This window comes from Podarcis raffonei, chromosome 17, assembly GCF_027172205.1.
Source record: "Podarcis raffonei isolate rPodRaf1 chromosome 17, rPodRaf1.pri, whole genome shotgun sequence".
NCBI classification, from domain to species: Eukaryota; Metazoa; Chordata; class Lepidosauria; order Squamata; family Lacertidae; genus Podarcis; species Podarcis raffonei.
Window position 1 is genome coordinate 3,460,492 of NC_070618.1, and position 18,402 is coordinate 3,478,893.

An 18,402-nucleotide genomic window follows, 5' to 3' on the forward strand; every position below is an offset into this window, starting at 1 on the left:
TCAGAAATCCTAGGTGAATTAGGGACATCCCCTGCATGCAAAGACAGGATCCAGAGGGTTGAGCAGGCAAGACCTATAGTGGGTCCAATGGTCATGAAGGCAGTTTCTATATGTACTGTAGAGTGAAGTGAGTGACAGATGAGGGTTCATCAACCTGGGAAGGTAGCCCACCTGGGAGAAGGAAAACTCAGATCCTAAACTTCTTCTGCCTTGCAGGATATCTTTGTGAGTAAATCCTTCACAAATCTGGAGTAGAGTCTTGTACACCTCTTTCCAGCAACTCCTGCAGCCAAGCTGGTGCCAAACGTATTGCTCTACTTTCTGTTAAGTTGTGGGTGAACATATCAGTCAACACAGCGATTCTTCAAACAGCTCTTGTTTATTCACAGGCCAGAACAGAACTGAAAGGAAGGGTTCAGCCAGCCTGCTTATATAGAGCTCCAGTACAACGTAACTGTAACAACTTTCTGTAACTATCCAATCACTGAACGTCACTTTCGATCCCTTATTTGCATATGTGGACCTGAACTATCTAGAGTATCCCCCTGCTGGCCCAGGGTGAGAACTTCAGTACATAACACTTTCCTTTGGACCCCATCAGTGAGGCTGAGAGGGGGGGGGTCTTGTCATCTGGGCAGCCCAGGACCTCCACACACACCGCCCAGGCCTGCGCCCTGGTTTGACTTTACTCCTGGAGATGCACTCCATCAAGACAGAAGGCTGCCGACAACATATATTTGTGAGTGAAGTTGGGAACTACATTGCTTAGTAGTGCAAGATGTGTGTGATGACACAAGTAAATTAAAAAGACTAAGCTGCAGACATTTTTCCTGCAGAATGAAGAGGAAGAGAAGAAGTATTCAGCCTGCCCTCTTCCTCCCCACCCCGCTCTCCCCAAGGCTTTGAAAATATAGGGGGGGGGGAATCCACTGCATGGTCATTCAGACATCGCTGATTCAGAGGGACAACATGAAGCTCTCTCCCCCTGAGGAGGATGAGTCACATGTTGGGGGGGGGAGTGGATTGGATTGGGACATTACAGCTTCACGCTTAGCAGCAGAAATAAGCTATACCTTAGAAGGGACCCTTTTACTATGTAGCCCTGCCACATAGACAGTTTTGGACCATATTTTCAAGCTTTCTGGAGTCTTTTTATCTGACCCACAGCTAATTTAAACTGCCACTCTACTGCTTTCATCCTCCCCACCTCCAACTCATGCCCAGTATTAGGAAATGCACAATTAGTACAATAATTAGAAAATGCAAATCGGTATTAGAATCTGCACACTGGCTGCCGTTTGCATTTAAAGTACATGTGCGAGCTCTGTGTGCCAGTGCTAAGCCAACGTTATATTTCAGTTCATGCTTGCCCATCACTACTTATCTCGTCCTGCAAATGTGCAGCCCCAGGATGAGTTCTAGGTCCCGTACTCAGTTCACACAGAGCTTAATCCTGAAAGAGAGAAATGTTATGTGATTGTGTTCCTAAGTCTTGAGTCTGGGAGGCAAGATGGCAGCTGGTTTAGTGGAGGCAACTGGGTGGTGGTTGGGAGATCTACTTGGTGACAACGGTGAAGCTAAGAAGGTTAATTTGGCTGGTTTGCTTGCCATTCCCTCGCATGGTGCAGGATACAATCCATGCCGTGCCAGCCCTAATGATCTCTTTCAGTATGTTTTTACTCTTGATCATTATTATATGCAGCTGCTGAAATGGGTGGATCTTTGTGCAATCTTATTCTCTGCAGATTGGACGCAAAGTAATCCACTATATTTCTGCTGCCTGCTTCTTCAGGATCTTCCTATCTTATCATGTTTTCCACTCTGCCACTTCAAATCCACCTTACCTTGGGAGTAAGGCAACAACACTTGAAATAAGTTACCTGAAGCAGGGGATGCAGCGGGGGGCTAGATAGAGAGGCAACCAATTCCTAAGTACTTCTTGGCACAGTAGTTCCTTTCAGGCTTTACTTCCTTCCTGCTTCGTCTCCAGGTTCAGTCAGAATGAGTTAGCACAGTGATTCTCAAAGGGTGTGGCGTGCCGCAGTGGCATGGCAGGAGAGGATGGCACGTGTGGGGGGGAAGATTCAAGGACAATCAAAGAAACATAAGCATTTCAATGTAGTATGTTGTTGTTTAGTCGTTTAGTTGTGTCCGACTCTTCGTGACCCCCTGGACCAGAGCACGCCAGGCACTCCTGTCTTCCACTGCCTCCCGCAGTTTGGTCAAACTCATGCTGGTAGCTTCGAAAACACTGTCCCACCATCTCGTCCTCTGTCGCCCCCTTCTCCTTGTGCCCTCCATCTTTCCCAGCATCAGGGTCTTTTCCATGGAGTCTTCTCTTCTCATGAGGTGGCCAAAGTCTTGGAGCCTCAGCTTCACGATCTGTCCTTCCAGTGAGCACTCAGGGCTGATTTCCTTAAGAATGGATAGGTTTGATCTTCTTGCAGTCCATGGGACTCTCAAGAGTCTCTTCCAGCACCATAATGTATTATAGTATCAAAATAATTTTTATGAATGAGATTATCGGGCAAAATCAAGCTCACACCTCTCATTGAGTTTACATACCGAAGGTACACATGTAAGAGGCTCATAAATCATTATATTTTAGGGAATGATTCATCTTCTCATTGCTTTATATTTTCTGGATGTCCCATGAACATATTATAAAGTAGAATTTCTTATCAATAAAAAATTTGTGTGGCGTGAGCAATTTTTTATTCTGAAAGTGTGGCCCAGAGAAAGCAGTTTGAGAGCCACCACGTTAGCATGTGCTAGTGTTTACTTCTTGGTTCCTTCTTGGCCACATGTATAATCTTTACTTAAAATGGCTTTGTTTGCTGTTACTAATAAGCCTTAAGCTTTCTCCCAACCAGCAGTCTTTCCAGGCTGATTCTTTCTGCATATATGCAAAAAGATATATATCTCTTTTGGTACAATATATGTATCAAAGTCCAACAAAGGTAAAATATTCTCTAGGTAAGCTGAGGTGAGGGGAATGAAAAAGTGTGGAAAGGGGTGGCAAGAAACCAGTAACGCTTTTGGGGAGGGGTTGAAAAGGAGGCAATTGGAAGGAGAGCCTAGTGGTACTGAACCTTTGTTTTCCAGAACAGTTAATTGATGGAAATACCAGGCTTGGCATCATCCCTCTGAATCAAGATGTACCAGGAGGTTGTTGGTTTTGTGAAAAATCCTAATGTTGGAAAAGCCATAAAAATGAGGGGGGAGGGGGGAGGTCGGTAAGGAGAGAAAGTGGGACGCCTGGGAGCAATGTGGGCTAGAGAAGGAATAAGGATTTTGCAGCGGGAAGAAACAATCACATCAAAGTACTGGAGACAGAAATATCCAAAATACACTGTGAGGATGAGCTCCAAACGAATATCTCCATACTGAATGACTGAGAAACAAGATGACAGATGAAATCCAGCAAATTAAAGCATGCTGGGACAAATAATGCCAACTATACACATGTATGCTGATGGGTTCTGAGCTGGCTTTTACAATTTAGGAAATAAATCCTGGGGTCAAATCAGAAAACGCACTGGAAATGTCAAGTTGGTGTTCGGCGGCAGTGAAAAAGGCCGTGTTTGGGATTATTAAGAAGGGGACTGGATATAAAAAGCAAGCACGATAATGCTATATTATATAAGGCCACAGTGCTTCCATATTTAGAATATTCTGTTGTCCTGTTTCCATCAGGATGGTGGTTGGTGAAGAATCATTTACCTTATCGGCAGGAGTCTAAGAAGTTGATGCTGTACAGCTTAAGGATAAATAATGACTACAGAGAGACGCAATTAAGTTCAAAACAATCACACAACAGTATATTGATACATGAATAGCCAGTATACTGTAAATATACAGAATAAGTGAGATAAGAGGTTTATTCAACAGAGGATCGGTGTCACCATATGTACGTAAACTTCCATGATCCATAGTCACAACTGCTGAGCTGCAGAAGACACTGGTGCACCAGAGCGTGGCTGATCTACTCTGATATCAAAAAATGCTTCTTGAGTAGGTAGCCTTCTCATAGCCCTTCCTGCTGCCATTGGTTTAGCTGCTCTGAAGTCACAGAGTGCCTTGGCGGTGTAGGGTATGGCAGCTTTGTTTTTGTTTTGGCAAGCCTACCAAGACATTTCATTTACCTGCTTATACATTTAAAAAAAATAAAAATCTGTTCATGTTCTTAAAGGTAAAGGGACCCCTGACAGTTAAGTCCAGTCACAGACGACTCTGGGGTAGTGGCGCTCATCTCGATTTACAGGCCGAGGGAGCTGGCATTTGTCCACAGACAGTTTTTCCGGGTCATGTGGCCAGCATGACTAAGCCGCTTCTGGCGAACCAGAGCAGTGCACGGAGACGCCGTTTACCTTCCCGCCTATTTATCTACTTGCACTTTAACGTGCTTTCGAACTGCTAGGTTGGCAGGAGCAGGGACCGAGCAATGGGAGCTCACCCCGTCGCGGGGATTCGAACCGCCGACCTTCTGATCGGCAAGCCCAAGGCTCAGTGGTTTGTTGATCACTGTTATATATTGCACACAAATACACCACTTAGAGGATTATTTGATTAAGCAGTTCATTAATTTTTCTTCACAAAATTGGGGGGGATGAAACACCAAGATTTGTGAGTGATTCTAACTAATATATATAATGTTTGCCTGCACACACCTAGGAATTTTGAATGGCAGCGATGGTGATGATCAGCTCAACATATCTGAAGCCTTTCACTTCATGTATCTGTCTGTGACGTTAATAATCATTTAGGAGAACATTACAACAAGATAATCCAAACATGACTTTTACATTTGGCATGTGTGTCTTGGACCTGGAGCTGTGGCAGGAGTGCATGCTGAGATATGGAACAAAGGGGAAAAAGAACAAAGCAAGGCATTGAAAAACAACAACCCAATGAAGGCAATAGCAATCTAGCATGGAATGGGTGTCAATGGCACATTTGCCTTTCTTGTTGCTTCCAGATGAAATGTTTCCACCCTGATTTGGTTGCATGGAAGCTGCATGATGTTGGCAATTTTTTCCAGTCCAGTATTCATTCTGATCGGTTTGCACGGAGGCTATACAATTTCAAGCCAAGCAATTGTTACCCTATACATTCCAGTGCATCACATTCCAGTGCGTCACTTTCCTTCCTGCAAAAAGTCCAGATTTTTAAAAAGAGGGTTTTTTTGCACAAAGGCCCAAATCCACTTTAACTGGGCAACCTAAATGAATCCCACCTGCAAATCAGTGACAGCCTACAGGCGCCCTCTTGTCTCAAGCGTGGTAGTAATCATTTGTCAGGTCCCTGTAAGAGAGAAAATAAATAGTTCCCTGAGATTTACACCAGGATATAGCAGGAAAAAACATAGCATGCTGTTAAGACTGGGAAAATGGGGGGGCACATTTGGTTGAGATTTCATGTGGATAAATGCACTTGGTTTTGCAATGTGAGGTGCACAATTTGTACAATGCAGTTCAAAAAAGAGTAAAAGTGAATTGCTGAAGAGTAGTTGATCACCTAGCCTCTGATGGAAGTGCCTTGCATTGTCTTCTAATTGTATATGGACACAAGTGACTAAAGGCTTGTCCACAGTGGCGTAGCGTGGGTTGTCAGGCAAGTAATTTGCACCCCCTAACCCGTGGATTTGCGCCCCCTAACCCGTGGATTTGCGTCCCCTAACCCTAACCCCCAGATGTTGCGCCCGGTGCGGCCGGCCCCCCCTGCACCCCCCCCCACTACGCCACTGCTTGTCCACAATGGAGTTCACTGTGTTTTTGCAGCTGTTTGCCTTCCCATTTAATCTGTGTAGCTCACATAATCTTACTCTGAAATAACACCAGATTTTATGCTTGCCCCTTGTAAATTCAGATTTCTCTTATACATGAATAATCTGATAAATTAGGGAAAATTGGGCTCTAAACCACTCCAGCTGGGGTCACAGACAATTTTGTTTTGGTGTTTTGGTGTGGGTGGATCACTTGCCACTTTCTGCTGCTCCCCTTTCCATGCGCACTACTTCCCTCAATGCTTTCATTTCTTTTCTGAGCATGCTTGTAACTATTTGCAGCACTCTTCTGAACTATATTCTCCCCCCTTTGACCCTCCAGATTTGCACAAAACCAGAAAAATGCATAAGCAAACCACATAAAAAAATTCTACACTAGATATTGCAAATTAATCTGAAGTGTGCTGAAAATCTACAATTGCTTCCATTTCTTTTATGGCTGTGCTCCCAAATATTTTCAGCACTCCTGAAAGGGGGAGCACATAGGGATAGCCGGGGGGGGAGCTGCTTCCCACATCACTAAAAATCAATACAAATCTTAGGTTCTGCCTCCCCCCACCAAAAAGTCTGCCCTCCCTAACAAAAATCCTTGCTACACACATGGAGGAGCATACCGTTTTTCACTGTTTTGATCCCTAGGATCTGCACCAAACCAGAAAAGTCGAAGAAATCAGGTCAAATTTTTAAGGTGGTTTGCTTGAACCTTTTTCTAGTTTTGTGCAAAACCAAGATATCAAAAGAAGAAGAAAATACACCAGATATTGCACAGATATCTGTGAACATGCCCTATTGATACTTAATCATGATAGCAGATTTAACAAATTAGAAGGCAGACACAAACCCCAAAAGGAGATGCTACTGGAATGAACAGGAGAGGCAGAAGTTGCTCCTCATATACAAATCCAAGTATGTCTGGGTATGGAACACGCCAGTGTAATTTGAATGAGGGGGGAAGTGGATATACAGCTAAATAATGCTCACATGTGGTCAAGCCCTTATTCTCGTGTTCATGCAAGCTTTCCTTGGTTTAACTGGTAGACTATTCAAGTAGAACTTCAGTTGATTAATGGGGTAGAGGACAAATTTTAACTGGTGATGCTGAGAGCTTGTTTATCATTTTTGAGGCTATTTTCATTTTGGTCCATTACTGCAAAACGAAACCGCTAAAGGTGGTATTAAAAGAGAAATAACCCTGTTCTCTTTAATCTGTCTTGTCTCTTCTCTCTCTTGGTAGAGAATAACAAGTGACATCAGTTGGTCTTGTTGACTCCTAGTCCCCTTTCCTTGAGGAAGACTTGGAAAAATAAGTGACAAAGGGTCCTCCTTTAAGCAGTGGCGTAGCGTTGGGGGTGCAGGGGGGGCCGGCCGCACCGGGCGCAACATCTGGGGGGGGGCGCTCACACTCGCAGCTCTCTGCCCCTACCTAGGTCCACGGGTTAGGGGGCGCAAATTACTTGCCTTGCCCCGGGTGCTGACAACCCACGCCATGCCACTGCCTTTAAGTCAATGCAGGGTATCTGCTGAGTGCTCTGGTACGTACTTATGACACTGGCAAGTCTTCTTTTCAAGCAGGTGCTGCCTGGCCTGAGCCATCCTCCTTGCTCTTTGCTGCCAAAAAATAAAGCAGAGTTTTATGTTCTTCCAAGTTCTCTTCCACAGACTTCTGTATGTACAAGTATTTCCCCCCCTCCCCTTTCCATTTATAAGCACATATCCACTCACCCTTTTCTGTTTAACAGTTTTGCAACTGAACACACACACTCCTATGATGATCAACAGCAGCAACATCACACCAGCTCCAATGGCTATGTAAGTCAGTGGGAATGAATTGGACACAGTTGAGGCCTCATCTGTGGCAAAAAGGAGAGAGGAGATGAGAGGGGGATACACATATGAAATGGAAATAAATAATATAGGATGGAAACAAATGATACAGGTTGGTAGTCAACAAAGTTTTGCCCAGAGTAGAAATCAATGGACCCAACTTCATCAATTTCATTGGGTCTACCATGAGAAAAACTCACTGTGCTGAAAATTACCAAAGCCACACGCATCTGATGAAGTATGCTTTGGCCCACGAAAACAAATGCCATTCTAAATGTATTACATCATTCAAGTGAAAAGACCTTGTGGTTTTTGCTGCAATGGGCTGCCATGGCTACCACTTCTGGAAATCTGCTCCACTTCCCAGTGGGGAGGAGTTGTGGTGGACCGCGTGGCCACCCACTCCCCACCGGGGGCAGGGGATTTTGTCCCCCGTTGCCTGGGGGATCCCGGCCACGTCAGAGCCCGGCCAGCCAATCCGCTGGCCGGGGGTGTGTGGCCGAGGCCGTTTAAACGGAGGAGCGAGCCAGAGGACTTCCTCTTTGGCTCACTTCCTCAATCACCCGCCCTCCCTCCCTATTTTGCAGGTTAGGCAATGACCTTGCTATGGACTTCGGTTGGTCGCCTTGGTTGTCTGAGGGGCCTGGTAGGAACTTTTCCACTTGGCAAATTGGCACTGGCCGCTTGGTTTTTGCCTACCTCGTAGCAATCGCCACAACTTTGTTAGGGTTGCGGTTAGGCAGTGTTTGACCTTGTGTGGGGGAGGGGAAGTGTGGCCATCACCTGCCCCTCCATGCTTAAGGGTATTCCATTAAAGGAACCCAGGGGTGTTGATCTAGTCTGAAGCCCAGCTGGGGGGCTAGGGCCTTGACATGACCCCGATGGGAACACCAGGGGGAGCTTGAGTTGGTTTGCATCGACAGGGCTCTCCCTACTGGTGGCTTACCCTTGCTGGACTTCCTGCACAATGGGCAGGAGTCAGATACAGTCAGGTCCAATCAATGCCTGAGCCAATACTGCTCACATTCTGTAATTTCAAGAAAGTTGTGGCCAAAATTTGCCCAATGACATAAACCTAATATTTGTGTCCTTGCGTGAGTTATTTCCAACGAGGGGGTGGCTGCGGGGTCTCGACACGCAACATACCCACAAAGTAGATCATACTGAGCTTCTCTTCACCCTGCACCATGAGGCTGCACTTCCACTCCCCTGCACTTCTGGTCTCATAACAAAATTTGCCCTCTGGAAGATGAGTTTCACATTTGGGCGAGTCACGCCTATTATTCCAGCACAGCTGAGCCTTAGAAAGATCAGGAGCAGAGACATGACAGCAGAGGCTCACATTTTCTTTGGAATCCAGTCTAGGGCGGTCAGCAGAAACTGCAGGGAAGACAAGAAAGGAACGTTCACGGGGTCCCGTTTCCACAAAGCTCAGGAGAGAATGCCAAGCCTCCATGCTGGAGATGTTCACTGCTACAAGAGACACATTCATCTTATGATCTAAGGTTCTAGGCTGCCTGACTCACAAGAAAGGCTTCCTCCCAATGGAAAGGTAAAAACACTTGGATCGACACACAGACTTGAGGTGCTACAGCTCAATCAGCTTTATTTAGAGGGCCACAATGCAGAGGAAGTCAGTGTACACTGTCCATATTTTGGGCACCAGCTTATATCCTGGTTTGGCATATGGTCCTGGGTCCTTTTGCCACCCTCCAAACACACAAGCAGAGGCACTTTTAAGTGTGGAACAAAACAGTACCAAAGCAGCACTCTACTTTTTGCACTGGTTTGCAGTCAACCAGACGAGGTTGTGTTTCTTACTCTTTACTTGTGACCCCGGTTTGAGTGTCAATTACTCCGTTGGGGGGTGGGGCGGCAGGGAAGGTGGGGTCTGCAGCACAAAACAGCACCAAACCAATCAGGCAGCAAACTGTCTTGGGCTGGGCTGACCAAACCATCAAAACACCCTCTCTACCAGTGCCGTTATTCCAATCCAAATCAAAGCACCTTTTAATTGCTTCAGAGTTTTTGTTTGTTTTGACCTCACGTCTATTTTTGCCCAAAGTTTTAGGAGTTCCCGGGAATTGTTTCTGTTTTTCAACCAGAAGTTTCACCAGGTCTAGATGGGATAGTTTTTGCAAGTGTGATATAAGCAGTGTTATGGTCCTTGTTTACACCATAACACAAAGTGATCGAGACTTATTCTTACCTTTCATCACTACCAAGCGGGTGGTCTTACTCAGTTTCCTCCGTGTAAATGCAATACTGCACTTGTACTCTCCAGCATGCTCAGACTGGACCTTGTCTATCGTTTGCTGAAGTAGGGAACTGTTGAAATTGTTTAAGTCAACCTCCACAATGGTCTTGTTATCCTTCGTCCATCTTAAAATTGGGTTTTTTAGAATGTTCTTTGGAATCTCTTGGAAGTCAATGTTCAATTCACATGAAAGGACAACTGTGCTATTAACAGCTGCATACCTCGTATCTCCATCCAGTGAATTAGCAAAACCTGATTTTAAGACAGAAAAAACAGGAATAAATAATTTCCATTTTCCTCAGTAAAGAGTAGGGAGAAACTCTCTTCCCCTTATAGAATTCTAGAAAGGCCTTACTTGTGTACCTATTTCTGGGTTCCCTAAACGAAGTAGACTCTGCAAAGAAAAAGCTATGAAAATGAAAAAGGGGCTGCATCATCACCATCAGGTACCCAAAGATCTCTTCTCCAAAGTTTGGCAAATGCACCATTTAAAGGCAAGGGGGCCAGATGGTAACAGAAACTGGCACTGGAGTAATTAAGAAAGACTATTCAAGGGACAATGAAAGTCCTGCTCAACCCCCCAACCAGTATTAATCAGTCAACAAGAAGCAAGGAACATGCAGGACCAACTTTCCATTAAAGGTACAAGTTTTCTGAAAGGCCTTCAAAACGTTTTACTTGTCCACAGCGGAAAGAGAGGTTATGCAACTGAGTTTTATTGCAAAAAAAAAAAAAACTGTCAAAAGAGAAGAAGTGGGGTGTGCACTGAAAATGATCTGGCAACAATGTCCTCTAGATTATCCATAAAAATAAGTGATTGAACAAATGATGGCGATTCCAGCCTTTAACTCGGACGGCCTGGAAGCATCACACTTCCAGTCACTACAATATCTTTTATGCTTCCCTTTATAATGTTGTACAACTTGGCAGAATTAACCATGATGCATAAGACCTCTTCAGGCTGTCCCCATCACTGTCAGTTGGATGGTGACTGTCTGCAGTAGGGAAGCAGGTTTTGTTTTTTTAGGGTAGGCTACTGATGCATTTTATAACCCTGGTTTTCTGCTCACGTAGGCTCCCTGATGCAGATGGCCACCTTCCAATTTGTGGAAGGAAACAAATGGGATAGGGATGGGGCACGCTCCTCCCACTTCCTCCTCCACGTAACATTAATATAACGTATTTTTCGCTCTATAAGACGCACCAGACCACAAGACGCACGTAGTTTTGGAGGAGGAAAACAAGAAAAAAAATATTCTGAATCTCAGAAGCCAGAACAGCAAGAGGGATCGCTGCGCAGTGAAAGCAGCAATCCCTCTTGCTGTTCTGGCTTCTGGGATAGCTGCGCAGCCTGCATTCGCTCCATAAGACACAAACACATTTCCCCTTACTTTTTAGGAGGGAAAAAGTGAGTCTTATAGAGCCAAAAATACGGTAGTTGTTGGTTCTTCTGCAAGGAAAAGAACCGACGAGGTCAGTGATTTTTCCTACCTATCACTTTGACATCATGGGTGATGCGAAGCCCACTACGACTAATGAAACATTCCCAGGTCCCTTGGTCCTCCTGAGCTTTAAGGTCCTTTATCTGCAGCCTCCGATCTTTATTTTGTAGAGTCCATCGTGCTTTTTTATTCGTTATTTTTGACTTGTTGGGGCCAAACCACTCAACCTGGGTAGACGTGTCCGAGGAAGACAGTTCCAGTTGTGTAATGTCACCCTCCAGGAGGTATTCATCTGAAGGTCCTTTTACTATGAAGGGGGAAGAAAGCCTTATTAGGTTAATTGTTTTTACCTAGGGCTCTTCCCTGTCCTTCTCCCCCAAGGAAGTGCTTTCTCCATATCACATCACTCACCGCTCCACAAGTTAAGATTAGTAGTTTTTATTTTCCCATGTGCTTCACATGTATACTGTCCTTCCTTTCCATTTCTCATAGTTAAAGAGTAATCCCCTTTATCTGCATTCTTTAATGAGTATGTTGCTGATGATGATGAGGAACCTTTGAAAGAAGTGGAGTCACAGAGAGTTAAAGCTTTTCATCAGAGAGCAAAGGTTCTGCCTTCCCTCTTTTAAACGCATAATGAATGGTACAACTGGATTTTTACCTTTTAAAAGATGTCCACGCTGATATTTAATTATTTCTTCTGATTTATATTTCCAGATCACTGGAACGCTTGGGTTAACGCTATCAACTTGGCAAGGAAGGGTAACTTCTTGCCCATAAGTAGCATCTATGTAATGCTCTTCACTCACATGAAACATCACACCTGAAAGACACACAGGCTCAAAAAACACAAAAACAAAACCACATGGAAAAACAAAAACAGGTCAACAGAATTCTCCCCTCCACGCTGAATTCTGGGGTTTCCCGGCCCAAAGCTTACAATCTGAACACCATCTTTGGACTTTATAGTACCTTCATTTTCGTATATGCTCGCATTTATGTTCTCCTTTTCTTAATATCTTTTATTTAAGTGTTTCTTTATGTCACTCAAGTGTCACTGGAAAATGCATCAATTTGGATTTAATACTGAGAATTTGATCAACCCCCAGAATAAATAGGAGTACAAAGGACTGCCACAGTAATTCTAATTTCTGCAGGAGCTCTTACGTCTGGTTTTAAACCAAAGGATTGACCAGATTTGCGGCCAGCATGAAAACTTGCTTTTGAGTGCTGAAGTCAGCGTTACAGTAGATCAACAACTGTCAACCATATGGGTCACCCCAAGTCTCTGGAACCACAACAATTACTAAATCTGTTCCTGAAAATCTCTGCTATTTTTGCCGCGCCCCCCCCCCATTTGTTACCAAGAGAAGGCAGCCTTCTGTGAGCAGGAGATATTGATCCCAGCAATCCAGTGCAATATTGTAAAAGGGTGTGCAGGTCTTTTTTGTAGTAACAATGTAGAGCAACAATAAGAACACAGTATGGGCCATGGCAAGGGGGGAAATGGGTCATATGGAAATGGTTCCTATGTGGACCAACACAGCTAGCTCGCTTTGCTTTTTCAGCTTTCATTATATTTCTAGCCAAAGCAAAACATCTGTGTTGGTGACTCTGGCACTATGTGTGCCTGCTGAAGAGAACTTACCCAGGACAAAGGAAACAAGAATGCATCTCAAGATCATATCCATCGGTAGAGCTTTGCGTACTGCAGACTCGGTCTTCTGTCTAAGGGATCCTAGCAGGGAAAGATCAGAAATCTTGTAGAAGAAGAAGAAGAGTTTGGATTTGATATCCCCTAAGGAGTCTCAAAGCGGCTAACAATCTCCTTTTCCCTTCCTCCCCCACAACAAACACTCTGTGAGGTGAGTGGGGCTGAGAGACTTCGGAGAAGTGTGACTGGTCCAAGGTCACCCAGCAGCTGCACGTGGAGGAGCGGGGAAGCGAACCCGGTTCACCAGATTACGAGTCCACTGCTCTTAACCACTACACCACACTGGCTCTCCTGATTGTACCAGTGAAGTCAGCAGTGGTTTCTTCCCTGAATATATCATACATAATATATAGACAGAAAATAGTCAACTGATTGATAATATGGCCTGGTGTGCAGTTAGTCATTTGGAAGCTGGTCCTCTCTATCAGATAATCATTATGGGTGATGTGTGGCTGCCACTAATATCTGTTCAGCAAAGTAACTAGGGTGGTGCAACTGGTGTCCCAACACCAGCTGCAAGATTGTGGTGGAGGTGCAAGATTTGCTGCCGTCAACAGAATAAATTATAATTTAAATATAATTTTCATATTTATTTCATTATGGGGGGGGACCCAGAATTACCCACATGTAATTAATAAAACCATTCCAAATAGTGAAACCAGACAGAGGGCCTTCTCGGTAGTGGCGCCCGCCCTGTGGAACGCCCTCCCATCAGATGTCAAGGAAATAAGACATCTGAAGGCAGCCCTATTTAGGGAAGTTTTTAATGTTTAGTGTGGTATTGTTTTTAACACTCGATTGGGAGAGGCCCAGAGTGGCTGGGGGAACTCAGCCAGATGGGTGGGGTATAAATTATTATTATTATTATTAATCCCATTTGGGTAATTTTGATTTTTGATAATGAAATAAATATGAATGGAATCTTTAAATGTATGAAATTTGTTCACAGTTCTAATGGGACCCCTTTTTTGCTCCCCATTGTTCTAAATTATCATCCCTACACTTCACTGGACCACAGATGCAAAGAATGGTTGTGAGACTCTGTTGCCTTGCTGCCATATTTCATATTGAGGGCTATTTTGTCTTATTTTTAAAAACCAAGATACTCAGAAAATGAACTGATCAGATTGTGTATAGCGGAACAATCTTGCTCATCCTCCCAAAACTCCTCGATAAGCTAATAGTAAATTATTACTGAGAAAATGTGGACCTGATCCAGAGGTCTTTTTGCTGCCAAAATCCAACTTAACCACTGCAATATTAAAGCGTAGCTCTAAAATCTGCTTTCGGAAGAGGACCTGGATGCCATTACTTTATCCAGTAGTTCCAATACATTCCCCACCTTAAAATCATAACATGGGAAAAAGAAATACTTAGCAGAGCTAACTTCTTTTTCTTTGCCAAGCCCTTACAGCCCTGCATTTTCAGACTATGAAATCTAATTTTCTGGAAGAGAGATTTAAGAAAATCCCTAGAGATCAGCACTTTTGCATATGCAGCAACCTCTGGGTAGAGGACACAACACACAATATGTTATATGGTAAACTGTATATGTAATACCTAGGCAAAAATATTTAGAGAAATCTTTAGCATTGGCCACATGGTGAGCTGGTTGCCTGCAATCTGTAGCAGGTGACATTGAGCGGAGGAAGGCGCTCCCCTGAGCTAGAGTCATTGAATAACAAAAATGTAGAGTTGGAAGGGACCCGAGGGTCATCTAGTCCATCCCCCTGCAATACAGGAATCATTTACCCAACATGTGGCTCAAACTCACAACCCTGAGATTAAGAGTCTCATGCTCTACCCACTGAGCTATCTGACAAATAAATTAAATTCCACGAACAACCTCCTCTGCTTCATCTAAAAAAAAAGAGAGAAAACTAACTTTTAACTTGCTTTTTAAATTTCTGATTTGGCACTACAGTGGTACCTCGGGTTAAGTACTTAATTCGTTCTGGAGGTCCGTTCTTAACCTGAAACTGTTCTTAACCTGAAGCACCACTTTAGCTAATGGGGCCTCCTGCTGCCGCCGGAGCACGATTTCTGTTCTCATCCTGAAGCAAAGTTCTTAACCCGAGGTACTATTTCTGGGTTAGTGGAGTCTGTAACCTGAAGCGTATGTAACCTGAAGCGTATGTAACCCGAGGTACCACTGTACTTGGTTACTTTAAAACAGATACAATGGTACCTCAGGTTACAAACACTTTGGGTTACATACTCCGCTCACCCGGAAGTAGTACCTTGGGTTAAGAACTTTACCTCAGGATGAGAACAGAAATCGTGAGCTTCTGTTGCTCGGTCCCTGCTCCTGCCCACCTAGCAGTTCGAAAGCACGTCAAAGTGCAAGTAGATAAATAGGTACCACTCCGGCGGGAAGGTAAACGGTGTTTCCGTGCGCTGCTCTAGTTCGCCAGAAGCAGCTTAGTCATGCTGGCCACATGACCCGGAAGCTGTACGCCGGCTCCTTCAGCCAGTAAAGCGAGAGGAGCGCCGCAACCCCAGAGTCGGCCACGACTGGACCTAATGGTCAGGAGTCCCTTTACCTTTATGTAGGTGCAGTAATAGGAAATTATGCAACCTTGAAGTCACAGAGCTCAATCATGTTGACTTGCTGATGAGTGTTAAGATCTCAGCAAGACAGACCACCCGAAACTTCCTTAGTTGGATACCGTATTTTTTGCACCATAACACTCACTTTTTCCCTCCTAAAAAGTAAGGGGAAATGTCTGTGCGTGTTATGGAGGAAATGCCTACGGGTGGCATGCCTACGGATTTTCCTCCTCTAAAAACTACGTGCGTGTTATGGTCAGGTGCGTGTTATAGAGCGAAAAATACGGTAAATAACTTATCATCCTGAAAATTTAGAATAGGTCTTCCTGCCCTTCATCCTTTGTCCAGATAGTAAAATTGCCTTTGAGTGATACTCTGCTGCATGGCAGGCTGTGCCAACAGTCTCTTTGAAAGGCGAAGGTTAGCTTTTAAAAGCTTCTTTTGATTTTCCTTGAGTATTAAAGTTTGGCACATTTTCCCAGAGGAAGTATTAATCTAGCTATGCACAATTTTGAAAGTTCAATATGTGAGAAACCAGCATGGGCGAGGAATAAAACATGACTGATAGCAAGGGAGTTACGGTGTTGAAAAAGAAAGTCACATGTATTTTGTGTGTATTTTCCCCCCTATGAGGAAATGCTGCCACATAAGGAGATTTTTAGTTTAGAAAATAGGTAGAGGACATGGCAAGAGATTATGCACGAGTGGAGAAGGGGAATAGAGAAAACTGTTTCCCCCCTCTCCCATAATACTACCACCATCTAATGAAGCTGGATGTTGGAAGTTTCTGGACAGAGAAAAGGAAGTACTTCTATATATAGCATGTTAAACTATGGAATTCACTCTCACAAGAGTCAATAATAGCCTTCAATGTGGGCAGCTTTAAAAGAGGATTAGACAAATTCCTGGAAGATAAGACTATCAATGGGTACTAGCCACGCTGGATATGTTCTGTCCCCATTGTTGGAAGCACATTTCCAAACACAATTCAAAGGGTTGGGGCTGACCTTTAAAGCCCTAAATGGCCTCGGTCCTGTACACCTCCACCCCCATCGTTCAGCCTGGACACTGAGGTCCAGCTCCGAGGGCCTTCTGGCGGTTCCCTCACTGCAAGAAGTGAGATTACAGGGAACCACGCAGAGGACCTTCTTGGTAGTTGCACCAGTCCTGCAGAACGCCCTCCCGTCAGATGTTAAGGAGATAAAGAACTACACAACTTTTAGAAGACGTCCGAAGGCATCCCTGTATAGGGAAGTTTTTAATGTTTGATTTTTTACTGTGCTTAATGTTTTTAACTTGTTGGAAGCTGTCCAGAGGGGCTGGGGCAACCCAGCCAGATGGGCGTCAAACAAACAAACAAAAATAGCAGCAAGCCTCTGAATACCTGTTGTTGGGAAGCACAAGCGGGAAGAGTGCTTTTGCACTCAGGTCCAGTTTGCGGGCTTCCCATCAGCATGTTGTTGACCACTGTGAGAAGAGGATGTTGGACCAGATGGGCCTTTGGTATCATCCAACAGGGCTCTTGTCAAATCAAAATACTGTGGTACCTCAGGTTAAGTACTTAATTCGTTCCGGAGGTCCGTTCTTAACCTGAAACTGTTCTTAACCTGAAGCACCACTTAAGCTAATGGGGCCTCCTGCTGCTGCTGCCGCGCCGCCGGAGCACGATTTCTGTTCTCATCCTGAAGCAAAGTTCTTAACCCGAGGAACTATTTCTGCGTTAGAGGAGTCTGTAACCTGAAGTGTCTGTAACCTGAAGCGTCTGTAACCCGAGGTACCACTGTAATGGAAAGGAGGTACAAGAGTTTATCTCAAAGCTGTCTAGTTCCTTGCATGTGAACTGGGAGCATAATCAAGGCTAATGGTACTGCTGTTTTTGCTGAAACAAACTGGAACACAGGTCAGTGGATCACAGGAGAGGCTTGTTGCAGTTTTGGCTCAGTGCCTATGCTACCTGAAGGATGTTCTCTGGGTAACACTTTAAATGCTCTGGTAGAGTGATTGGTTTTGAGTCACATATACAATACACTGGCCACAGTCAAAGAATTTAGTGGCTCCCTCGGAACACAAGGCAAGATTCATGTAAAGAAGGTGAATGCAGAGAAGCTGAGCTGTGGTCTCTGGAGGAGCTACCATGGTGAAGTGGTTGCAAGAAGTTGCATCAGGTAGATGCGACAGCAGATGCAATAGTACTAATGCTGCAGTCATAGCATATATTAACTGGAACCACAGTTGGAGAGACTGCCAGAGGTGGCCACAATATGGTGGATGGTTGTGATGAAGCCAACATTGACAGTGTAGGATGCTAAGGTGGGGCCAACAATGTCGCAAAGAAAATGACAAAGGTTAATGCCAATAGGTTACTAGCCTATCTAGTGATTGAGGTAGGGGTATCCTATCCGGATAAATCAGAAAGGTGAACTCACTAAGGAATATCCAGTGTACATGTACGTGTGTGTGTGAATGAGAGACAGAGAAACCCCACCTGTCTGTTAATCTAAACGAATTAAGGTGTTTTTTTGTCCTGAATCCTAAGGATAGTATTTGATATAAAAGGACAAAAGGGACATATATCTTGGTGTGCCTTCCTGACAGGAGAAACATCCTGAGTTTTGTTGTTGTTGTTTAGTCGTTTAGTCGTGTCCAACTCTTCGTGACCCCATGGACCAGAGCACGCAAGGCACTTCTGTCCTCCACTGCCTCCTGCAGTTTGATCAAACTCATGCTGGTAGCTTCAAGAACACCATCCAACCATCTCATCCTCTGTCGTCCCCTTCTCCTTGTGCCCTCCATCTTCCCCAACATCAGGGTCTTTTCCAGGGAGTCTTCT

At 44.5% G+C, this 18,402-nt stretch overlaps 1 protein-coding gene across 3 annotated transcripts; it reads right to left on the minus strand.

Annotated features, from left to right (window-relative positions):
- Positions 1-5,224: 5,224 nt before the first annotated feature.
- Positions 5,225-12,150, minus strand: LOC128405257 (T-cell surface glycoprotein CD4-like). 3 transcript variants are annotated; one of them, XM_053371702.1, is made up of 8 exons: positions 11,970-12,150; positions 11,720-11,863; positions 11,358-11,615; positions 9,819-10,118; positions 8,756-8,989; positions 7,508-7,635; positions 7,326-7,393; positions 5,225-5,304 (listed from the first exon to the last, which is right to left on the minus strand). In XM_053371702.1, the coding sequence occupies exons 1-8, from the start codon at positions 12,124-12,126 to the stop codon at positions 5,274-5,276; spliced, it is 1,320 nt and encodes a 439-aa protein (XP_053227677.1). In that variant the 5' UTR covers positions 12,127-12,150; the 3' UTR covers positions 5,225-5,273. The 3 variants fall into 3 exon arrangements, with proteins under 3 accessions (XP_053227677.1, XP_053227678.1, XP_053227676.1); XM_053371701.1 differs by lacking the exon at positions 5,225-5,304 and adding an exon at positions 7,023-7,105 and having other exon boundaries at positions 7,279-7,393; XM_053371703.1 differs by lacking the exon at positions 7,326-7,393.
- Between the last annotated feature and the right edge of the window lie 6,252 nt (positions 12,151-18,402).

Coding starts and splice junctions, on each gene's coding strand:
- LOC128405257 (XM_053371701.1), bottom strand. CDS start 12,126: ATGTTTCATGTGAGTGAAGAGCATTACATAGATGCTACTTATGGGCAA. Junction 10,119..11,357: donor CCATGATGTCAAAGTGATAG/GTAGGAAAAATC, acceptor TCTTAAAATCAG/GTTTTGCTAATTCACTGGAT. Junction 7,636..8,755: donor CAGTATGATCTACTTTGTGG/GTATGTTGCGTG, acceptor TTTTTGCCACAG/ATGAGGCCTCAACTGTGTCC.